The sequence below is a fragment of the Lepeophtheirus salmonis genome, chromosome 8 (assembly GCF_016086655.4).
Source record: "Lepeophtheirus salmonis chromosome 8, UVic_Lsal_1.4, whole genome shotgun sequence".
Classification (NCBI taxonomy): Eukaryota; Metazoa; Arthropoda; class Copepoda; order Siphonostomatoida; family Caligidae; genus Lepeophtheirus; species Lepeophtheirus salmonis.
In genome coordinates, this window is record NC_052138.2 from 27,642,907 (window position 1) to 27,666,239 (window position 23,333).

At 32.9% G+C, this 23,333-nt stretch overlaps 1 protein-coding gene across 1 annotated transcript in view; it reads left to right on the forward strand.

The window, feature by feature from the left end:
• The window catches only part of LOC121123287 (roundabout homolog 2), a 165,800-nt gene extending 143,183 nt beyond the window's left edge, over positions 1-22,617 (forward strand). The window contains exons 14-18 of the mRNA XM_040718414.2: positions 5,054-5,129; positions 5,196-5,515; positions 8,155-8,464; positions 9,666-9,891; positions 21,926-22,617. Of these exons, the coding sequence (XP_040574348.1) occupies positions 5,054-5,129; positions 5,196-5,515; positions 8,155-8,464; positions 9,666-9,850 (891 nt within the window). The 3' untranslated portion in view covers positions 9,851-9,891; positions 21,926-22,617. The remainder of the gene's footprint in view (positions 1-5,053; positions 5,130-5,195; positions 5,516-8,154; positions 8,465-9,665; positions 9,892-21,925) is intronic.
• Positions 22,618-23,333: the final 716 nt, after the last annotated feature.

A 23,333-nucleotide genomic window follows, 5' to 3' on the forward strand; every position in this document is an offset into this window, starting at 1 on the left:
ATTTTTTTAAATTTATCTTCTAAAAAGTCCTCTTTTTGTATGTGGGAAAGGGATCAAGACCCCCAAAACTTTTAAAAAGCCAAACTAATTTGGTTCTACTTTGTTTTACAATAATCCGGTATTAGAATATGGTCAAAAAAATTGTCTTGATCCGTTCCTAATACAGATGGGGATTTTTGAATTTTTTTTTCAAAAAAAAAAAAAAAACCCATCCCCCAAAATATATATATATATATAATCCTGCTAATGCCCCTGTTAGTCCTTAGTACTAGTCCTTCAATGTAAGCCCATGGAATTTTCCATTAAAATATTGATTTGCACATATCATGCCAAAAAATCATTTTTTAATTATAAACTAAAATACAACATAAAACGAGCTCAAAATATTTTTACTTAGATAAATAATTTATTCAATTATTGTCCGGAATAATTTGAAAAAGGAGAAGAAAATAAGAATCCTTGACGTCACGAAGGATTCTTTTTAACTTCTTTAAGGTCCTCTGTCCTAAAAAAAAACAATCTTTGTAATCATTGGTATAATGTTTTAAATGTCAGGCGAAATATCCTTCCAAATCCCTCTTGAAAAAATTACTTTGCATCGAACCGGAAAAAAGTTCGTTCTTGGACCGCGTCTCATCACTAATAACAGTGGTTCAATGAATAATTTATTTATCAAATAGTTTTTTTTTTTTCAGTGAATTTCATCACTGTATTACTCTTTTATCAACTTTAGACTTTGTTTTTAGTAGCAATTAAACCTAAACTATGTATTTGGAATCAAGTGACAACATGAACCATTCACATAGAGATTTGTAGAGAAGAATTATATTACATATTCAATGTATTAAGTCCTCCTCTAATCGTAGCTTTTATATATATGTGACTGTTCTGTTTTTGGTTAAAATATTATTTCACTGCACATAAACATTTTTTGGTGGTGAGAACAAAAAAACGGAATTTAGCAAAGTTTGAAGCCATTAAGACCATTTTTTGGTGTGGTACAAGACATTTTGATTAGAATGAGTGGAGTTTTTGGTCAAAAAATGATATTAAAACCGGTAATTAGTGTTCCATTGCGTCCTACAGAAATGTCCCACAGTGACGTCTGTGTAAAAACTTTTCCTTCATCAAACAAAACACAAATGGAAAATGTATTTTATAAGGTCAAAAAGGATACTTTTTTTCACAGTTTTTAGGGAGTGTTAATAAGGGTTCGGGGAATGTTCATATGAAACTGTTGGGGTTCCGTACCTTCAATAAGATTAAGAACCACTGATTTAAGATTTACTTAATGATTTTTGTCTCCTTGTTTTGTCAAAGAGGAGCGGGAGTACCTGGCCTCAGAGAGTTATTAAGTGTCGACAAGCAGACAAAACAGACAAAAAATTTAGTTTAATAATAAAGATATGTAATCCTCATTTCTTTTTTAAGCTACGCACGCTCGTTCCTATATGGTTATTTCTTAACATTACTTTAATATTATAGATATGAACTGACCACTCCCTTGTTCTTTACTCTTTTAATATGACGCGCTGTGCTTAAGCATAGCAAAATGAACCCCTAGTTGAGATGATAGTTGTTGCACAAAAATGAACAATGTTTTTTTTTAATAAAAAAGACAAATTGCAAATCAGAAAGGCTTATCCAAAAAACAAGACTGTCTAATATACATATATATATATTAGATTGTACTGAAATGATTGGGTTCCCACAGTAAGACAAGAAATTACATTCAAAAGTTTTAAAAAGTACTCAATAGTCTCCTCCGGCTTGAATAGTGTCGTGACAATGTTTCTCCAACTTCCACAACTGCCTGGAGAGCTCCTCTTCGTTCACTAACTTCAATAATTGAACGCTGCGTGTGAGGTTTTCATTGCCTGCAAATCATTATACCGGAGCAGGTGCTTCAGCTTACGGAAGAGAAATCGGTCACAGAGATTGAACTCCGGGCTGTAAGGTCTCTGTTTGATCTTTCCATCTTTCTCCCCCTTAAGAACTACCTGGTGTCGTTGGCTATGTGGAGACATGCGTAGTCCTACATGAACAGACTTTCATTCAGATGAGTTTGTCCTTTTTTTTGGTGAAAGGGTTTGTTCTTTACCAGATCCTTGATTTGGGTCATGTTGTTGGGTGTCCTTTTCTCCAGGACAAGTCCTGATGAGACACCTTTCTCGAGCTTAAAAGTGCTATCCTGGATCTCATTAAACCACCGAAAGATGGTTGCATGACTAGGACAGGCATCAGGGTAAACAATAGTGAGGTCGGTGTGGATCTCAGATACTGTTTGGCCCAGTTTGTAGCGTATCAAATGTAGGAGCGAAAAATTGTGAGTCTCCATGTTCAGTGGCGAATGGAGAAACATGTGCAAATGTGGTAAGTAGGCATTACCTATTGAGTCTCTGATTAGCTAGGGAATGTTTTTCCACCATAAAATTCATAAGAAAATTGATGCTAGTTGAATTTTGTAGCTAACTCTACTTCTTTCCCTTCAAACGAATCTGTCTCAACCGTTTCGGAACAGGCTAATGAAAATATATATAATATGCAAAAACGAAAACAAAAGATAAAAAAAATCAATTTAGTAGAAATGAATATTTTATAGAATTTCTATTAAAGGATTGAACATCTACAACTGTTGTATATATATATTCATTGTATACATATATGTACCCTCAAATGATTTTTCGTGTTTGTTTTTCTAAACTATTTTGCTTTCCAATTGGGAACACATGAATTTAATAACATTCATTATTATATTATATAAAAAGTTTAAAAAAAGAATTGAAATTTATAAAAACTAATAATAATAACTAATTTTTTCTTGCACGGGAAAAATATAGCGGCTTATTTTTAAGTATTAGGAGGGGAACTAAATGCTTTGTGAAGTGGGGGGGGCAGTGATTTTTAAGCTGCTTGGTGTTGCTATGTTAGAAAAAACTTCAGATTCCATATATTTTTGCCCTTTTAAACCTGTTTTATCTAATAGATAATGATAAAAAAGACATCTTGGCATTTTGTTACATAACAAAAGTACAAAAGTTTTGAGCCTAGATATTTTAATTTTGTTAGTAAATTACGGGAAAGTTTCCCAATGGCAATTAGGATAGGCCTAAAACTGCTAAAAAAACCTGCAATCCGGTCATTTCTATCAGTACGGTCCTAATACAATTTGTCAGTCCAAGGACTGGTCCTTATCTGTCTTGTATGGTGACTACAAAGGCTGAAATGACGCAATTACTAGCTACCTTCTGTCAAACGTTCAACATAATCTTTTTCAGAGAAACGGGATTCCTTACAATTAAAGTTGGATGTGTGTGGCTTGAAAAGGAATTTCAAATAAAAGAATATTTTAAAAATAATCCCTCATGGGATTATTTTTTTAAAGAGAAAACAGAGGAAAAAAAAATTATTTTTAGGATTTATTTTCTAAAAAAACATCATTCGATCAAATTATGCATCAGAGCAAAATAACCAAGGTCCACAGAAATATAATCCTGCTTGCCAGATTGGCCTTTTTTTGAAGCAGTTTGGCCTTGAAAAATTAGAATTGAACTGGAAACAATAACAAGTGTTGTATGCAAGGAGCTTTTACAATAGAAATTTATCTAATAAATATTTATAATAGATCGTTTTAGTTTATAATCGTGCTATAAACTCAATAAATATACATAAAATCTTTACTATTTTTCATTGATTATCTTTTAGATGGTATGTTTACACTATTATTTTATTATTATAGTATATAAAAAAACACGACATGACGGGAATATACCACACAATACGAAGAGTTATGCGTAATCCATGGTGTTTGAACCGCGTAATGTGGAGACCTCCTATACTGTCAATAAGCATTGACAGCTAATAAATATATATAACAAAATATAGTTCAAATAAGAAAATTTGTAAATTGTAAGAATCAATTATAATTCATACTTGTTAGTGGCGGTTTATAATAAGAAATTTGAAGAAAATCCAACTTAGTTTTTAAAATATATCATTTGATAACTGAAAGTAGGAATTTTTCTCATCTAAACATTGTTTAATTATGACTTGAATTCATGGATATATGCACTCAAGCATCCTTATTTCAAGCTTCTTAGACAAAAGGTATTTGGAATTTGTGGATCAAGCTCTCCTAAGCTCTAGAGATTTATCTAGACCACCACAAATGTATTGCTTAAAATATTTTGGGCTACTTATAAATGTTTGTTCATTTATCATGACATTTAATGACCTACTTACTTTTTTAATTAAAAGATTCTTTGCGTGTCATTTTCATTTAGTACTTATATCTATAACTGCTGACATACAAAAAGAACTAAAGGTCAAAAGTATTAAATAATGGTTGAGTTGATAATTAGAGATTAATGCACTATTTTCTACACACATTTAATAGTTATGTTCCGTGAGCTGAATTTTGCTGCCCGAGTATTTTCGAGTTTATAAAAAAACACTCGAGGAATTATGAGCTCTACTCGTAATTAGCTTGAATACTCGGTATTCGTTTGAATACTCATCACTCAAAAAAATTACTTACAATTTATGCCTAACATGTATGTTTGGGGTGATAAAGACAAAAGTTCATTGATTTAGGGGGACTAAAGCCCCCTAAGTCCACCCCCTGTGGACGCCCTGACACTATCTAATACTTTTTTCACGTTCAAAAATTCGTCAGTAAATAAATCAAATTAAAAATTTGTCATTTAAATTTTTTTCCCCTTCTCTAATCAGTAGTATTACGATTGACATTCTTAACCGGCACAGATGAAGAAGCTTTTTTTTCTCTAGTGTACGTAAAACTTTTTGAATCCAAATTTTAAAAAAATACATTTTCGAGGATTTACATACTTAAATATTCTCAAAAATAATTTTTTACGAGTTACAAGTAAATACTCGCATTTTAGACATACGATCCTAGTTTTTGATACAATTTTTTTTCTTTTTTTTTGTATACTTAATAAAACTTGAGCTCCAGTTTAAAAGTTTTGTTCTTGACACTTCATTAATAATTAATAAACATGAACTATTAGCAAATATATTTAATACATTTCAGATATCATCCAAACCGTCCCCCAATAGTTCCTTAGCACGCCAGGAGCTAGAAATGTCATCTTTGGACTCCAACAAAGGTTGGAAATTTTAATGGACGCATTAGTTATAAATTATGCAAAATGATATTTTCTATATGATTCCAGGGATTTCTTCGAAGAAAAGTGGTTCGTCTTCCAGTTTATTAGCCTCAAGTCATGCAAATCATATCCTCAATAAATCCTCCATGTATCAAAAGGCGCCCTCATCCACATCTTCCTCGGGGGACTCAATGTCGAAAATGCCACCATTTCTTATGAGCAATCGACAAGACATGGAACTCTTTTCCTCACCTTTACCACATTCCAAAGGGAGCTTCCACTCTAATAGCTCAACACCAAAGTGTTTATCTTATAATCGGGCAGGGAGCTACGGCTCTTTTGGCAACCGTCAAGGAGCTTCCTCATCTTTTGGGCCACCTTTGCATGTATGTACACTTATCAATTATAATATAATTGCAAAACTGCCAACCAAGGGAGTGAAAAATAAGTTTTTGTGAAAATTTGTCGAAAAAAAAAAAATTTTTTGAGAAAATTTTTAGCAAAGAATAAATTTAATGGTTATTATTTTTGGTTGGTGTGACAGTTTGGAATTTTCTGTATTCAAAATTCCGTTTATCTGGGGAAAATGAAAAAAAAAAAAGAATTAGCTCTAAAATTTTGACATTTTGACTTTTCTAAAACTTATTATGCCAAATGTGGGATTTATAAAAATATTTTGTCAAATTTATCATTTATGATAAACATGCTGTCAATATTGTGAAATATTTATCAAAAAGATCACAAAAAAAAAAAAATCCTTGTTACGGCCATTCGCCGACTTTAGCCCTCAAATATCTGAGGAATAAATAATATGTTCAAAGACTTATAATATATAAAGCCACAACAAAGTAATGGTACCTGAGATCGTCTATAAATTTACTTTTTTTTTTACAACTTGAAGTTATACTCTTATTGTTTCTGTAAAATGTTATCCTGAAACAAAGTCGTAACTATATAAACGCCCTGGTATTTGAAGCAGAAAAGTCAGTAGATAATGTTGTATGAGACTATAGTCTGGGTAAACTTTATTTTCTCATATGACCTTCAATCTTGCTTTGTTTTTGCATGACTCTCTACCCCAAAAAATTACATACCTAGATTATTTGATTAATTACTTATTGAGCTATAGAGATCCACTTTTTCAAGCTAGACACTTTATACTTAATATAATATACTAATGTTTATATGGCCAAAATTTTTGTATAAAATCAGTTTTGACAGAATGCCAAAAGTATAACATAAAATGAAACTAAAACAGAACTTACAGACGCCCAAAGATGGTTATGATAGACAAAATATTAATAATTGTTCAATGCAATGTCCCAGGGATTTCACATGCCAAAAATCAGCTCAATCCATCCAGTGTAATAGATAGTACTGTAGTGAAATAAATACATAGAATGATTGAACAATAGACATCAGCTGGCAAAAAGGGTATAGGACGTAACATTTAGTTTTTATTCTTACATTAACAGGTTAAGAACTTCATTGATATAAATAGCAGTAATTTCTACTATGACAGACTCTGATAATGTAACTTCTTTCCTGGCGTTGAAACATAAATAACTTTTGCGATGGCTACTCTTGACTACAGCAGACTGGATCTACTTTAGTTTTTCTATAGTAATTGCCAATCGAAATCCCTTTTCCCATTTATGTATTTCTTTCTCTATGGTCAATACCAGTGGCTCTCAAATGGGAGTACGCGTACAGTGGGGGACAGACCAGACTTCGCTTTATAGCTCTACAAAAACTACTAACTGTTTTGACCATATCATGTTTTCAAAGTGGGAATGAATTTTCCGTGGATGAATTTTAGATAGAATGAACTTTGTCTATGGTCTATACTAGAGATCTATGATCCGTGGCTCCGGAGCCGTATACATCTTGTTTATCCTGATGCTGCCGCTCATGGATGGGGTTCAGTAAACAATAGCAATTCAGTTTTTTGAATAATTCTTTTTTAAATTCAGGTCAAGCCTCTGATGCATGCCCAAACGATGACAGCTAACAGCATTTTTTGTTTAATACCTGTATAATTAAATTTTTTAATTGATTTGAAAGAGATCCTCAACTTGACTTTTTAAGAGTAGAATGTATAATTATTAAAACAATTTATACATATATGTATATGATATACTGGTAGTTGCATAAATACGCGGACTATTTGTGGCAAATAATTAAATGTGTAATAAAATTCGTATGACGTATTTTTTTGAGAATTATATAACAGAGAATTTATTCTGGTATAAAATTTATTATAATTACTTAATATAACCCCCATCAGCTGCTATGACACCCTCCAAGCGCCCGCGGAAGGCCTTGCACATATTCATGATGTAATGGTCTTCCATGGCTACCCATTGCTCATTGACGCTGGCCTTCAATGAGTCAAAATTCGGGTGGCGGGTAGTACAGGCCTTCTTCTCAATTTGCCACCACACACTGTAGTCAAGGGGATTCAAATCAGGTGATTGATGTGGCCAAATGTTTTTGTGAAGGCCTCCTTCACATCATCCACATTGATTTTCCTTGTTCTGCCGGTCCAAACACCCTTCTTGACAAGCTTCTGGACCATGAACACAGTTGTCCTGGATAGTCCAGTGTCCTTAATTATCTCCTTGACAGACCTGCCGGCGCGGAGGAGAGTGGCAACCATATGACGTTTGTCCTCGTCATTCATCGTAAACAACTTTGTTTGATGCGAGTAAGAAAAACAAAAACAAAGCCAAAAGATTTACCGAGTTACTTGTGCTGGAATTTTTTATTTCCGGTCACGGAACCTCGAGATATAAGCGTTTAAAAATTAGTCCGCGTATTTATGCAACTACCCGTACATGTCAAAAAGTATTTGCGGCTCTAAGTGTTTTCTTTTTCGTGGTAAATGGGTACAAATGGCTCTTTAAGTGGGAAAGGTTGCCGACCCCAGGTCTATACAGACAGACCACAAATATATACGCCTTTATATGATTTATGAGTATTTTCAGGAGTACTAACCCAATTAACACTGTTTAACTTTTTCCAGATGGACGGTTATGGCCACTCTCACTATTCAGTCCCGGGTATTTTTTACCATCCCTCTCTACATCCAGATCCATATGGTAAAGCTGTATATGAAGGCTCTGGAGAAGAGACATATGAGTCTGCCTCTATTTGTCATTACGGTATTCATCCTGGAGTGTATCCGACGCCCCCACCTTCATGGTATTATCCTGTTGTCTTTAAAAATCCTTTAAACACCAAGGATGAGGAAGATGGAAACTGTACCTCGGGATACTGCGAGGGAGACGAATTCCCATCCAATAGTAATATTCTTTCTTCGCAAAAAGATTCAGGTAAATATTAATTTAGGAAATATATGTTACGTATTAGAATATAGCCAATATACCGGCCAGCTTTGTTTTTGTTTTAGTGTTCTTTTAATTAATCAGATGGGGTTGCACTGATTTAGTATAAGTAAACATTAGAGTATCACAGTTACTCCATCTGACCTAGGAATTGTATTTAAAGTCCTAGAAACGACTGAGACGCAAACCTATGCACATTGATTTCAAGAGAATAATATCTCCTAAGTGCATTGTCCATTGGGCTACGTCATTCCATTCAGCAATTTTTATATCTCTAAAAGCAAAGAATCCAAAGTAATTTCTTTCTCAATTAATCACTTACACAAAATTTTGTGGTTTATTTTATTGTCAACTGTCAATGTTTATGCTTCTCTTCCTCTCATAAATGTTCTGGACATTAATTGGTTCAAGTAGAAGTAGCCTTTTTGCCGCTAGAGTGGTGAACAATATCTAACAGTTACATGGGCTTACTTCGCTTACACAAAAATAAACATTGTACATTCCTGTCAACTGACAATGTTTCAGTTTCTTTTCATCTAATAAGTGTTCTGAACGTTGATGGGTTGAAATAGAATTAGTTATTTTCCAGCTGTACACAATTCTCCATAATTATCAAATAATAATTCTATAGTTCAAAAAATTGGATAACTACCAGGGCTTTTTTTTTTCTTATTTTTTGGAAGAATAAGCGGCGACCATTAAAAACTTGAATTCTTTGTCAAATGAGCCATCAATAAAATATAATTTAGTTCACCAATTAAAAATAGTCAGAAAGACATTTTTTTTAATAAAATGCTTGGATTTTTGATGGAGTATAATTATATCAGTGCATTTCTTTGAGATAAGTGAACACGCACACATTTGCTATCTGATTCCTCTGTTTCATTCTATGAACAACTTGTTGTTGACAAAAAAAAAAAAAAAAACAGTACGGATACACTGTTCATTTAATGAATATACTTGTACAAACTGTTCCTTTAATGAATATACTTGTACAAACTGTTCCTTTTCTTTTTTCTATCTTTAAACTCAACCTTTCTCGCAACTAAAATTGGACAATTAATTTACTATTGTTTTTTTCTCCCAAGTAATCATTATAACCCCCAAAAAAAAAAAAAAAAAAATATATATATATATATATTCTATGATTACATAAAGTCACAAAGCTTTTCCTCTGTTTCCGTAATAGGCTTAAATTTAAACTTTTGGGATTCCTACATATCAGATGGACATCGCTCACTACACAAAGACAAAACTTCATTCTACGAAGGATCGAAAAGTGAGGATTTATCGGAGAAGAAAGTAGACTCAACAGCATCTGCCCTCAATGGAGCCACCCCTGAGATAAAATTAAAACGTACTCCCTCAAATTAGAAGAAGAAACGCAGCTTCTTTTTTACTTTTAATCATGATAGGTAAGTTATAGAGTTATAATAATTTAAGTAACAACTGATAAAGACTAAGGGGGGGGCGGGAATACTACCCCCCACAACCTATAATCTTGTTGTCAAAATTGTAACAAAAAACAATGTTTTTTGATACAATTTTGAAATTAACATTTTTGCCAAATTTGTTTTGTTTTTTAAAATTTAGCCGGCTCGCAAAAATGCTGCTGCCTTTTTTTATTTACAATTATCTTCAAGTGAGTAGAATAACAATTATATATTTATAAAATGATGCTACTTCCAAGGTGATACTAAGGAGGTTGCGTTCCTAATTTCGTTACTGATGTTTAGTAACTTATGATTAATGTGAGTCAAAAATCTCATTAGTTAGTTGTTACACTTTGAATAATCTGGACCCAGACCCTTAACCACTGTTTTCTCTACAAGTTTAAAGAAAAGTTAACATTTTAAATTATACAACTTATGTAACTACAGAGTGAGGACCAGTGGTGGCAGCTGGAGACTATCATTCAGGGGGGTGCTGTTACATAAGAAATGGGTGGGTGGTTAGCGAGCAAAGTGAGCCTAACAGTGGGGGGGGGGGATGTTGTATGCTTCCAAAGAAATTTTGGATAATTCAGTACTTTTTGAGGCCTTTGAAGGGAGTTAAATCCTTAAATTTATAGTGTTTTTAATATGATAATGTAGATTTATTATTTTTGAATTTTAATTTCCTATAAGTTTATGTAAATGCATTTTTCCGCAAATGGATTTTGTTTAGTATATGTTATTTTTATTTTGATAAGTTTGTTATATTAATTAGACTTTTAATTTTTATTTAACCTTATAATTCGTTTTCAAGTTTTTAATATATAGCACAAATGATTGATCGGAAGATCTGTGATCTAATGAAATATGATATTCCAATAAAAAAAGACAATTTTATTAAACATCAAGAGAATTGAATGAAATTTTCAGGAATTACAGAGTACAGTATTGTGCAAAAGATGATACTTTAAATACCTGCAATTGAATTTTATAATATGAAACTCGAGTAAATAATTTTCCTCCAGACAATAAATAATAATTATTAAAAAAGAAAAAAGAGAGATTAAAAATTAAGACAAAGTATTTTCAAGTTGCACAGTAATAAAGATTGATGTTGCTAATGTCGGGTTAAAATTCATGTACTTTGTTTCAACAAATTGGTTAGGAACTTTACAAAATACTAGATGAATAAATTTATTAACGTCCATTATATCTTTTAGTTGATTCATTACACTTAATTAATTATTTTGAAGGCTACCTTGAGAAGTCTTATTTCCCAGCAAAAATTCGATTAAACGAAGCAACGGATTGAAAAAAAAAACTGGGTGAAAGAGTTAGAATTTATCTACTTTAAATATTATTGAAGTCAAATTATTTTCTCCATTTAAGTGATGAAAATTCAGCAATTTCTAAGGGAGTCTTCGAAACACTTATACACTTATAGTTTTGTTTTCATCCCATGCCGGAGCAACAACAAAAAAAGCCAAGTGTGTAGGATTTCCTTCGTGCCGGTGTCACTAGAAGCTTGCAGAGACCATGCCGACTTTAAAGAACATCAAAAGTCCATTACAGCCTCATACAGCCAAGAAGAACCAACACTTCAAAACTGCACCAACAATACGGACGACTTCTGACATCAGTCCCCTAAACTTTGCAGTTTGAGGTGTCTTGGAGAATAATGTGTATCAAACCTCTCATCCACATTTTGGCTTTGCTCTGAGCTGTTATCATGATAGTGTGGTACTTTTATCGTCAAAAGCTGTCAATCTTTTAAGCGCGTGTACAGGCTGTTATTGCTTGTGAAGAGGACATCTTAATTAAAAAATATAGCGAAATATAGTATTGAAACATATCATAAATGCGTTTCCTTAGTTCTTCTTCCTTGATTCCATCAAAAAACATCGTTTTTCAGAATTAATTCATCCACCTGCAAGATTTACAAATTATAACCAATATACTATGTACATTTAGAAACATCTACTTGAACATACAGAATTGTTACTTTAAAGTGAAAACACAAACATAGAACATATGTACTTATGTAAATCATATGTACATAAATAATGGTATTATTTATTACAAAGAAAATGAAAAGCAAGCCTCGTTTTATACAAAAATGTACATTAGGGTGAGACTGATCATGGAATTCGAGATACAACAGGGGTTTCCGCAGGGAAAGGGCTGGGGGGGGGATGTATCCCCATCAGCTAAATTAAGGAATTTCGGATTCTTACTAGAAAATTTAATATTTGCCATTTAATAAAAATTTCCTTTTTTTCCAAAATTTTAATTGTCTGTGAATAACTTTGAACTTTTGAAACTTTTTTACGAAAGATTTCAGTCTTTTCTGAACAGCTCTGGATTTCTGAAATTTATCTATAAAAAATTCAACTCTTAGACAATAGCTATGATTTTTTTTTTTTTTTTCCAAAAAAATTCATATATGATGTTTGTTTCCAAAACATTTAAATTTCCAATTTTTTTTTTTTAATTAATTAATTAACCCAACTAAGAAATCAATACTTTTATACGCACACACAATATCAACCAGATAAATAATAAATCACTATAAAGGATAGACAAAAATAACGTCAAAAATTTCCTTTTAAAAATTAGATTGTTTTTTCCAATAATTAAAAAAAATAAGTTTTTCTATTCAACTATGTTGTTTTTTGAAATTTTTCTCCAAAAAATTTAATATTTAGAAATTTTTTTTTTTTAATAGTTTTTTCCAAAAATTTAACTTTTTGAAAGCTTTTTAAAAAAAAAATTTAATATTTGAATTTTTTTTTGATTTTTTTTCAAAAAAAATAATTTTTTCTATTCAAATCATTTTATTTTTGAAAAATATTATTTGGAAATTTTTTTGATAATTTGAATTTTTTTTTCAAAAAATGAATTTTTTTTGATTTTGATTTTTTTTCCCCCAAAAAAACGTAATTTTTGGATTTTAAATTCAAAAAACCAAGACTCCTTCGAAAAAAAATATATAATCCTGCAGACGCCCCTATAAAAAGAATACTCAACTGATTGGATCAAAGAAGGAAAAGATGGGTCAAGGCTCAAGCTCCATCCTTTATGAGGAGAAAAATATAAAACAAACTAAGCTGTGTATTTGATCATTCCATGTTTCTAGAATTCCTAGTAAACAAGTTAAACCTTTATTTCATTATACTGTGTATTGTCCCTAAAATTCTAACGTTCAGTCCAGCCCGTGCTAAATTTTAAGAACGTGTCATATTTAGAAAAAAAGGAAAAGAACCTTTTATAAAATATAAATGTGATGTGTCAACGAGCGTGTGTAAGCAAAGTTTATCCAGGGAGCGTACTGCATCCTAAAGTACTCCCTTTTTATAATTACTCGTGCATTCAAGGATACATTTTAGACAAGGCAGGGCTATGAAAAGGTTAATGAGATTTAATTCAATCCTTGAATAATACGGATTTGTGATCTATAAGCTAGACCTTATTATTTCATAATCTATAGGAGGTTAGAGAAAAAGTAATTTTGCATTTTTCACTTTATTTCAATGCTTTATAAGTAGTGGCACGATTATCTGGTTTAAGCCAAGTATGCTCTGTTCATTTTGATAACTTGTTGGCGACGAGGATTAAACTTATGAATGCCCTTCTCGTTGATCACTTGTCCCTATGAGGAAAAAACTCGGACTACAAATTTCACAGGACCATATTGAGGCCGAATTTGTACCACCAAGCGCGTTGACCATAGACAAGAACCGGTGGAAGTCACTTGGTACTAAGTTCGGACTGTAGGGTGAATGCATAAGAACTTTGTATCCGAGCTCCCACAGCTTCTATGTGTTAATATACTCATAAAAACTCGGAGAGTAACACTGAGGAACTTTTGGGAAATTATCTTCTATATGAATCAAGCAATTCTATATTATTAAAGCAAAGTGTGTCTGTTCGTCGACACCGAATAGTCACTATTTGCAATGCCGGGTACTACTGCTAGAATATTTTTGCATGTTAGTTTTTTGGCAGTTTGCAATCTGAACAATGTTTTTTATATTTTTACAAGCTGTTTTTTTCTTTTTTGATGACCGAACATCTACAAATTAAGTCACTACATGTGAGTGTGCTCATGAAAGACGGAGAGAGTTTTAATTATAGTTTCTTGGGCAGTTATCTTTAGTGATGAAAATCTTGTGTATTTTGAGCATGTTAAAAAAAAACCCGAATAATCGGCATTGCTATCCTGTCAATTTGAAGAACGTTTTGGAGTCATTCCGTTTCATTATATCAGCTGCGACCAGGGAGGAGAGGGAGAAGGAAATAAACAAGGACATTGGCAAGAATACCTCCGATGGCGATCCCCAATTCTACTCTGAGTCCAACAAGGGCTTCAGTCATAACTCCGCAACAAATCCTCAGAGTCTTTTATGAGCCCACACGAATGTTCAATCATGTTTTGAATATAATTGAATGGTGAAGAATAGGAAGTTCAATATTCAGGAATGTAATTATAATGACAACTACTGAGGAATTACCAATTCCAAAAATACGGACCAACTAAGAAATACACAGGATTTACATGACTAATTATCTTCTATATTACTAGAACAACTTTAATATCATCGTCGGCACCAAATAACTCCGTACAATGCCGTATAGTATCGCTAGTATTAATCTATATTTCAATAAAGCTCCGCAGTTGTGTTCATTAACACTCTACAAAGTAGTACCAAACATAAATGAATTGCTATCCGTAAAAATATAAGAAATTGCTGGGCACTAACTTCACCCTAATAAGCATATATTATACAGTTGTATTAAAAAATGTATTAAATTTTATTACAACTTTTAAAAACGCTTTTTCATACTTTTTTAAAAATATATAAGATATTAAAAGTTATATATTACATACTGTTTGGGTTAATACTTTTTTCCCCTACATAAAGACCTTTTCCACTTGGGACAATCAAGAAAACTGACTTTGAAAAAGTTGAAGGCCTCTCAAGTCATTATTAGTTAGGTACAAATCATTTTAGTTCGGAAAAATGGGATTTTTGTATTTAAATTGGCCGTTCTTAAGCCTCTTGTATCGTTCTAAATACTGTTATGTCGGTTCTTATTTGGAACAGAGCTTCCAGGTCAGTCTTGGTATGTTCCGTTCCAGTCTTGATCCGGTCCAGTTCAGTCCTACCTATTATTCCTAAGAACTTATATAGTTCGGTTTTGATTATGTCGTAAACTTTTCTGTTTTCTTTTTTAATCAGACTGGTACTACTTTGTTTTTAATTATTTCAGGGGTCTAAGACGTGCTCAATAATTTGCATTTTCCCTGTTTTTATCCAATACAGGAGGGTGCCCCATAAGTCTTAGAATACCTTCAACATCCAAGAAAGTATACAAGTATTTATTTCTGGAAACATATTTTGACACCATTGACATCAGCGTAAAAATTTCCTTCAAAATGAGTGCCAGTTCATTCTACATGGCCACATTTGCGGACACTACGGCTCTCAGACTCACTGGAACTGCTTACACACTGTACGGATGCTATCCTCCGACAAGTTGTCCCATGCGGAAACCTTGGCAGCCTTCAAGTCGTCGACACTCCGGTAGGAAGTCAGACTAACCTCAATAGACAATATGGATAAGCCCATTACCTGGAGATCTGGAGAAGAAGGGGCTACATGCCCTTGCTCCAAAAGTACTTGAAAGTGGGTTGGCACCACTCTTGCAGAGACTTTGCAGTATGTGAAGGTGTTCTGTCCTGCTGGAAGCAGTAAGATTCTTGCCATTGCTGTTCATGGATCCAGGAAAGGATTTGGGACTGTAAGGTGTCCAGATAGAGACGTTGATTGATCTTCACACCCTTGGGAATGAAGATCAAGGGGGTCATCATCCGACAGGAGATAACGCCTGTTCATACCATCACCGAGTCCAGCTTTTGGCCCCTGAATACGGTATACGAATGTCTTCGATTATTCGACCCTGCGCTTAGTCGCTGTGGCTATTGTAAGCCAGCTCAACTGTGAAGATATTATCATCTGCCTATATAATTAAAATGTGTGAACAAGAACTGAGGAATTTCTGAAACACTTCAACCCGGGTCCATTTCTCGGTCATTTTGGCTTCTCTGAGAAGCTGCCACTTTTGTAAAGGATACGGCCCGATCAACCTGGGTGTCGTCATGGACCTTGGGCGACCACTTTTAGGCGCCTGTCATCCACACTCCTATCACAGATTGATCCTGTATTGAACCGATGAAATGGACACATTGAGGTATTTCAGGGCCTTGGTAATAGCTTTACAGCTCTTCCCATCCAAATGAATTGAAATGATGGGGGCACTTTGGGCCCATGATGTGTCGTTAGAGGCTCAAGAACACATACAACAAACAGAACTAAAAATTATACGCATAAAATCTCGTTTTTTGGTATGGAAGCAAGGCAATGTCGTGTCAGAGTGGCATAATTTTCATCGGCAGGAAAGACTTGGGTAAATTATTATAGAATATCCATATTTTCTTAAATGGCTATTAAAATCTATAGAAAAATGGAAGATAACAAAATTTTAAAAGTTAGGTATTTACTTACATTCGTTGAAAAATTACACGCTTCCAGTTAAAATTAAAGATTGATTGAGACATTAAAGTTTAGGAACCGTTTGTACATCCCTTATATTTTCAATTTAAAGTAACATTTTTCTTCGTATGTATGTAGGTATATTATTTCCCCAACAGTTCACAAAAGGGACCTTTGTATTCATTGCTTTGGGGAACGGATAGGGAGATGATGATGACGTGATGAGCTCTTTTAATCTTGAGGATTTATACTATACAATATTGTTGGTAGATAGTGTCGTTGAGTGTACATAAATATTTTTGCTGACAGTCACACATTCATATCTGATACATACATATTATATACTTTTACGACGTTATTGGTTGACAGTGGGGTTACTCATTTTCGGAGAAATTGTTTTTGAGTAGGATCCCGGAGGAAAAAATTAAATCATAGGAACCCGGGAAATTAATAATAGATACTGTTAAATTTAAGCATATATTTTTATATTTTAAGACTCCATCATTCCTTTTAGGTGAGTATTAACTATATAACCTTAACACGTGCGAGCATTTTTTCAAGTTAGTAATTTGAATGGTGTTTTTATTATTTTACAAAGATCTTATCATTATTTATTCAATCGTATACGGATCGTAATACTGAGGATTTGTTGGAGAGTTATAAAGTATACGTCTTCGTTGGAGTTAGTGTAGAATTGAGGATCGGTAAAGAAGTATTTTCCGTCTACATATGTGGTTACTTGATACGAAGAAGTACTTGTGTTTATCTCATTCTTCTAGTGGATGATTGATTGTATCTAATAATTCAAATTATCAGGGTTACTATATCATTATTCGAGTTCTTTTATTTTTACATACGGGGAGGTCATATTTTATAATACTTTACTCATATTTTTTTTTTTTTTTTTTTTTTTTCAACTCACAATTCATATGTTCTTCATTTTTATCATATTCACAGATATTGCCCAAATTGTTTTTTTGAGCATATCGGTGCTGCTTTTTAGACACCTGTAATCTGATCCGAAACTGCAATAAAAAAATGAAATATTACTTCCTTAAATTAAATATAAACTAATTTTTGGTGGATTATATTTAATGAAATAAAGCTTATAATATGCAATAATGAAATGCAGAAATGAAATACATACTTCCCAGTAATTTCCCTTAGGTATCAAAACCCGAAAATCCCGAGAAAATGGAATACCTAGATTCCCAAAAGAAACACAAGTTGACAGGTTTTAATCAGTCAACAATTTTATGATTGTGACAACTCAATCTATTATCTCGCAACTGGAAAATATACGGGGTGTTCCATGGAAATTATGATACTTTTTCGATTATAATTTATAATATAAACGTTATTTTTACAACCAATAAGTAGAAGTAAAGCTTTTTTTTCTTTCGTTTTCTTCACAAACACTCCACCATTATTTCAAAATGGGATCGCCCTTGGTAGCAATGATAGCTTTCAGATGGCGTCAAAAGACTGCACATACATTACGGATAGTATCTCGCTCATACCTACAAGGGCTCATTGAAGGAGGCCCTTAACTCAGCGTTGGACCAGAAAGTAAACTCAAGCGTGTTCAAGTCAGGGCTGAAGGGAGGAGGCATCAACATGGGCAGAAGGTTTTTTTTTTTTCTTCCTGGTAATCATTGCTAGTTTTGAACTGAGAGCTTCCTCTTCATTCTCACCGAAGAGAAAGACGCTGTAGACTGTGTTTTTGGACACCTTGAGCTGTTCATAAATAGTGATGAAAATCCTGTTTTCAATGCGTAGAATAATCTTCATGACGTTTTATCAGTTGTGACAAGGGAGGAAGGAGAGAAGGAAATAAAAAAGGATCCTCAATTCTATTCCGAGACCAACAAAGGACTTACTATTATAACTGCAACAAATCGTTAGGATTAGTCCTCCGTCTTTTATGAGCACACAGGAATCTTATATCCGGTTTTGAATACAATTGAATGTAGTAGGAAAGGAATTCACCACTCAGGAGTAACATAATAATGACAGCAGATGAGAAAAAGGAAATTCATTCTTCAGATTACCAATTCTTAAAAAAACAGGCCACCTACAGAATTAACATGATTTACATCACTGGTAAGAAATATATGCAGGAGTGACTCCCGCTTGGAGAAGTCCAGAGATCAAGATCCAGACATCTCTTTCTGAGCTCGCTTTAATCCTGTGCTCAGTGACGTGTGAGACAGAAAAATGAACATAAACAAGCTTTGATTTGGATCACACAACCTCTTGTTATAAGGTTGAATAGGAGGTTCTTAATATCCCTGCAACACCCAGTTTGTTTGGATACATTTATACGTGCTTACTACAATCCACATACTTCTGGAATGCTTATGGCATTTTAAATTGAATGAGGGGGTTAAGGAGGGGAGAGTTGAAGAAGAAGAACTAAGAAAATTGGGGGGGGGATGGAAAAGGAAGACACAAAGTTATAGAATTATACAATTCTTATTATCTTATCCACATTGATATATGTAGTACATACATTCATATAAAAATTGAAGAAGACAGAAGGAAAGAGAGAAAGAAAGAAAGGTTGTTCATCAAATTATAATTCAAATTTTATTCTCCAGAGTTTACTTTTATATTCTATTAAATGTGTATACCTATTAATATACATATAAAGTGAGGAACTAACTTTTTTAATTAAATAAAATTTGGCACACCTTGAATACTATCCATGTATCTTTATAATACATACTTATAACTAACTAACTAAATAAATAAATATTTTTAAGATTCTTCCCTGCCAAAGTATTTATAAGTTGTATATATATTGTATTATAAATAGGGATGGGAATATTGGATAAATTGCGGTGAGCGTTAGTTTAAAAAAAAGTATATGTTGTAGGTCAGAGAAAAATATGAATACTCTTACTTGTTACAAGAGATGGGTTTTTTGTAAGAGCGCGAGGAGAAGGCATAGGGTACTAATAATGAATGAAAGCCTGACTCATATCAGCTGAGTGTTGTATGATGGGGGAGGGGATGAATTACTTCTATAAGGAGAAAAACCTACTACATTTAAAATAGCATTAGTAGAGTGATAATATTATAATTATATTTAAATCCATATATATTTGTTTAATTGTGCATTTTTAAATCTATTTACACCAAAGATAGGCGAGAATTCTTCTTTTAGAGGGAGATGTTAACACGTCCACGACTTAGTTAATAATGAACACAAAAAGAAGAAAGAGCACACGCATCAACAGTTTTTCCTTTTTTTAATTGATATACTAAGTTTTTCTTTGCTCACATGCCCTCTTTACCAATTACTAGCTGTAGATATCGGCATTGCCTGGAATAATTATGCGTCGGCTAAAAGACAATTTTTAATTTATTAACATAGAAGATAACTCCCAAGAAATCCCAGTTTTTTAATGCGGCACTCACACGTAACCCCTCAATACTTTTATTAATTCATATGACAGGTTCTGTCCTCAAGTCTTTTATGGGCACAAATAAATGTTCAATCCAGTTTTCTATATAATTGTATATTATAGGAAAGGAAGTTAACTTCTCCATAAACTTTATATTCTTCATCCCATCTTTGCCATTAGAAGTAATTATCATTGATGAAAGTAATATAATTTTCCAGTATTCTAAAAATGAAGAATAAGTTGTTATGACACTTAGTATTCTAAAAAATAATAGTATATAGTAGGGATGTGAAAAAAAATTTAAATCCGGCAAGCGTACATTCTAGTAACTGAATATATTTATCCTCATATTGGAAATAATATAATCTGCCCGTATACTAAACGAAAATTAATTTGATCACCCTAACAATTTGCAGATTGTTTTGGAGAAGAGCTCAACTGTCAAGACGTTTGATTAAATCAGCTGCAAGTAGACTTACCCTTATAGCTCCCCAACAAATCATCCTTGTTATTCTCTATTATCCATGAGCTCACGCACTTTAAACTTAGATGTTCCCTCTTCAAAAATGAAAAAAAAAACACTGATAGCAGCTTTGGAAAATAAAACCACCGGTGCATGTTGCAACTACAAAAAGTATTGCACTCGTCTAATGTCATACTTGTTACAATTATATTAACTGTTATCTGATTATATTTTTGAGCTCAATGATACGGTTATTCAATGGTAAACATTCTGAAATATTCTTCATGGTAATCCTGACAATAGGAAGAGTGTTTGGGAGGAGACCAGCTGAGCTATCATGACAATTGATTAGTTTAACTGCGAGGAGCGTTTAAATAAAGGGGAAAACAGAAATTCTAAACTCAAATAAATTTCGGATATAGTTTGGGTTTTTTTTTAATTTTCGAAATCCCGATTTTTCTCTATTTTTTGGTTTTTTTCAAACGAATAATTTGCAATTATTCGTTTGAAAAGTCCGTACAAAGTCCGAGAGATTATGTTTAGTTAGTAGCATCTCTTGGAAGAACACACAGCAACTTTCAGCCAGATTGTTCTATTTCTGCCTGTTTGGCATTTGTTTGAATAGAAAAAGTGGACGAAAAATAATTTATTGTGTTGATAAAACGCCTCAGGAGACTAAAAAGAAGCTTGTAGAACATTATGAAGACTCTGCACCTCCGATTAAAACAGTTTATAAGGGGTTTCAAAATTTTCAGAGTGCCATAGGGGCACAAGTGATGCTGAACGTTCTGGACGCACTGTTGAGGTTACTACTCCATAAATAATTGATAAAATCCATGATATAGTGATGGATGACAGAAGAATGAAGGTGCGTGAGAATATTTGTTTTGTGGGCATCTCGAGTTGGAATCCTATTTCCATTAATTTTGCAACCACAACTGATGAGGTGTGAGCTGGTGCATTGGCGTGATGGAAAAGGACTTTTATGTTGGCCAATTGTGGGCGTTTCTCTTGCTACTCACTTTTCAAACGGTCCAATAACGATGAATAATATGCATTTGTAATAGTTTTACCCTTTTCCAGATAGTCGATGAGGATTATTCCTTGCAAATCCAAAAGACAGTCGCCATAATCTTTCTGCCGATTCCTCGATTCAAATAAATGGCAAACAGAAAGACATAAATCGATCTGGGTGAAAGTTGTTGTCTGTTCTTCCAAGAGATGTTATTAACTAAACATAACCTCGATGTACGCCAGTAGTGCCATCTATCGGACTTTTCAAACGATCCTCGTAATTTGTTAGTAGTTAGATCAAGTTATGATTACTTCTAAGTTCCAAGATATAATATTAAGCGCACATTCAAAAATGAGGCTTCGACAAACAGACATACATATATACCAAATTATCTTTATTTATATAGACGTCCGTCCCTTTAAATGTGCATGGCAAGTAGGGACCACAATCCCCTGCCACTTTCCCCTCATGTGGCCAGGAAATTTATTTTTAATTTTAACTAGTTGGTATCTCATTTTTTAATATGTTTTCTTATGTATTGATAATACTAACTCATATTTACCTTTATTTCCAGAATGAAAAAAATCCAAACATTTGAGGTGGTTGGAGTCATCTATACACGGACTTGTTCATTTTTTTTTTTTTTTAAGATATCAAGACTTTTTGTTTTGAATAATACTAAACTATGTACTCAAACGTCTACTGCCACATATCATCACCATTATCGTCAACTTGATGCTCTACTCAGTGTCCTTACTACGTCACATATCATATCAGCGGTCCCGGGATGCATTTGCAAGTGTGTGAGGGCTAAATTATATAATGGTGACGTCACACGTCACGCAACCTTACAATTTAATTATATAAATATTACACTTGTTCTAAAAAAAAGTGACGTCCCTTGCCCCTATGTTTCCTGTGCCACTGTATCATATCATGAAGACGCATGTTTTAAATAAACTATGTACTGATTTGACCATGTGTTTCTTAGACACGGCTCATATTATAACATTCATTTAATTGCATATCTATATATAATTAAATCTATCTATTTCTTGTTGTAAAAACAAACAAACATATATATTGAATAATTACATAATTACAACCAAAGATATTATTATCAAATACTTACAAAATATTATAATTAATGATCGTTGTTATACCAAATTGAATTCTTGTTTTCCTTTTTAGATAAACAAATATAACATAGTTTTTATAGACAAATGTGTTTAATATATAATAAACCTTTCTATCTTAGACAGAAAATTACTTAAAAGTCATTAAAACTAGCGTTGTATCCATCCTTCAAATGAGTCCATTGGAAGGGGATTAGAAAAAAAATTAAATTTGAAGATCGCACTGTTCTTGTAATTGCTTCCTGAAAAGATTTTTGTATTTACCAAAGCTCCGATCATTATTTTTGAAGAAAAAACAATAGTTATAAAGTAATCACTAAAAAAGGGATTTGTGTAAAGAAAAAAATATGTATAGCGATTAGAAAAGAAAAAACGGTTGATGCGTGTGCTCTTTCATCTTTTTTATTCGTTATTTAATTACAGTAAAATACAACAAAAGAATAAAAAATGCATTCCAAAAACATTCAAAATACAGCGATTTAAAAATAGGGTAGGTGGCTTGAGGCCCAAACTTTGGAAGTCTCTAAATCTTGAAGCAGAGGACAAAAAGTCTGTAAATTTTGATGTTTGCTTTTTTAACTAATATTAAAGTATGTGCCAAATTTGAAAAAAAAAGTGGAAGATGGTCCTCTGTCTGAGTAATTGATTTGGCTTGGAAGGACCCATACTTTAGGTATAATAACTCCTTCTAAAAGCTCCATAAACTCTTAACGCAGCCTCTTAAAGAAGAGCTGGGAATGATGAGTATATGTTGCTCAGAGGTGTATAAAATATGTCTTGGAAGGCAAGAGCGGATTTTTATAGATAATGAGTGAGATTTCATTTTAATATAATATATATATACTT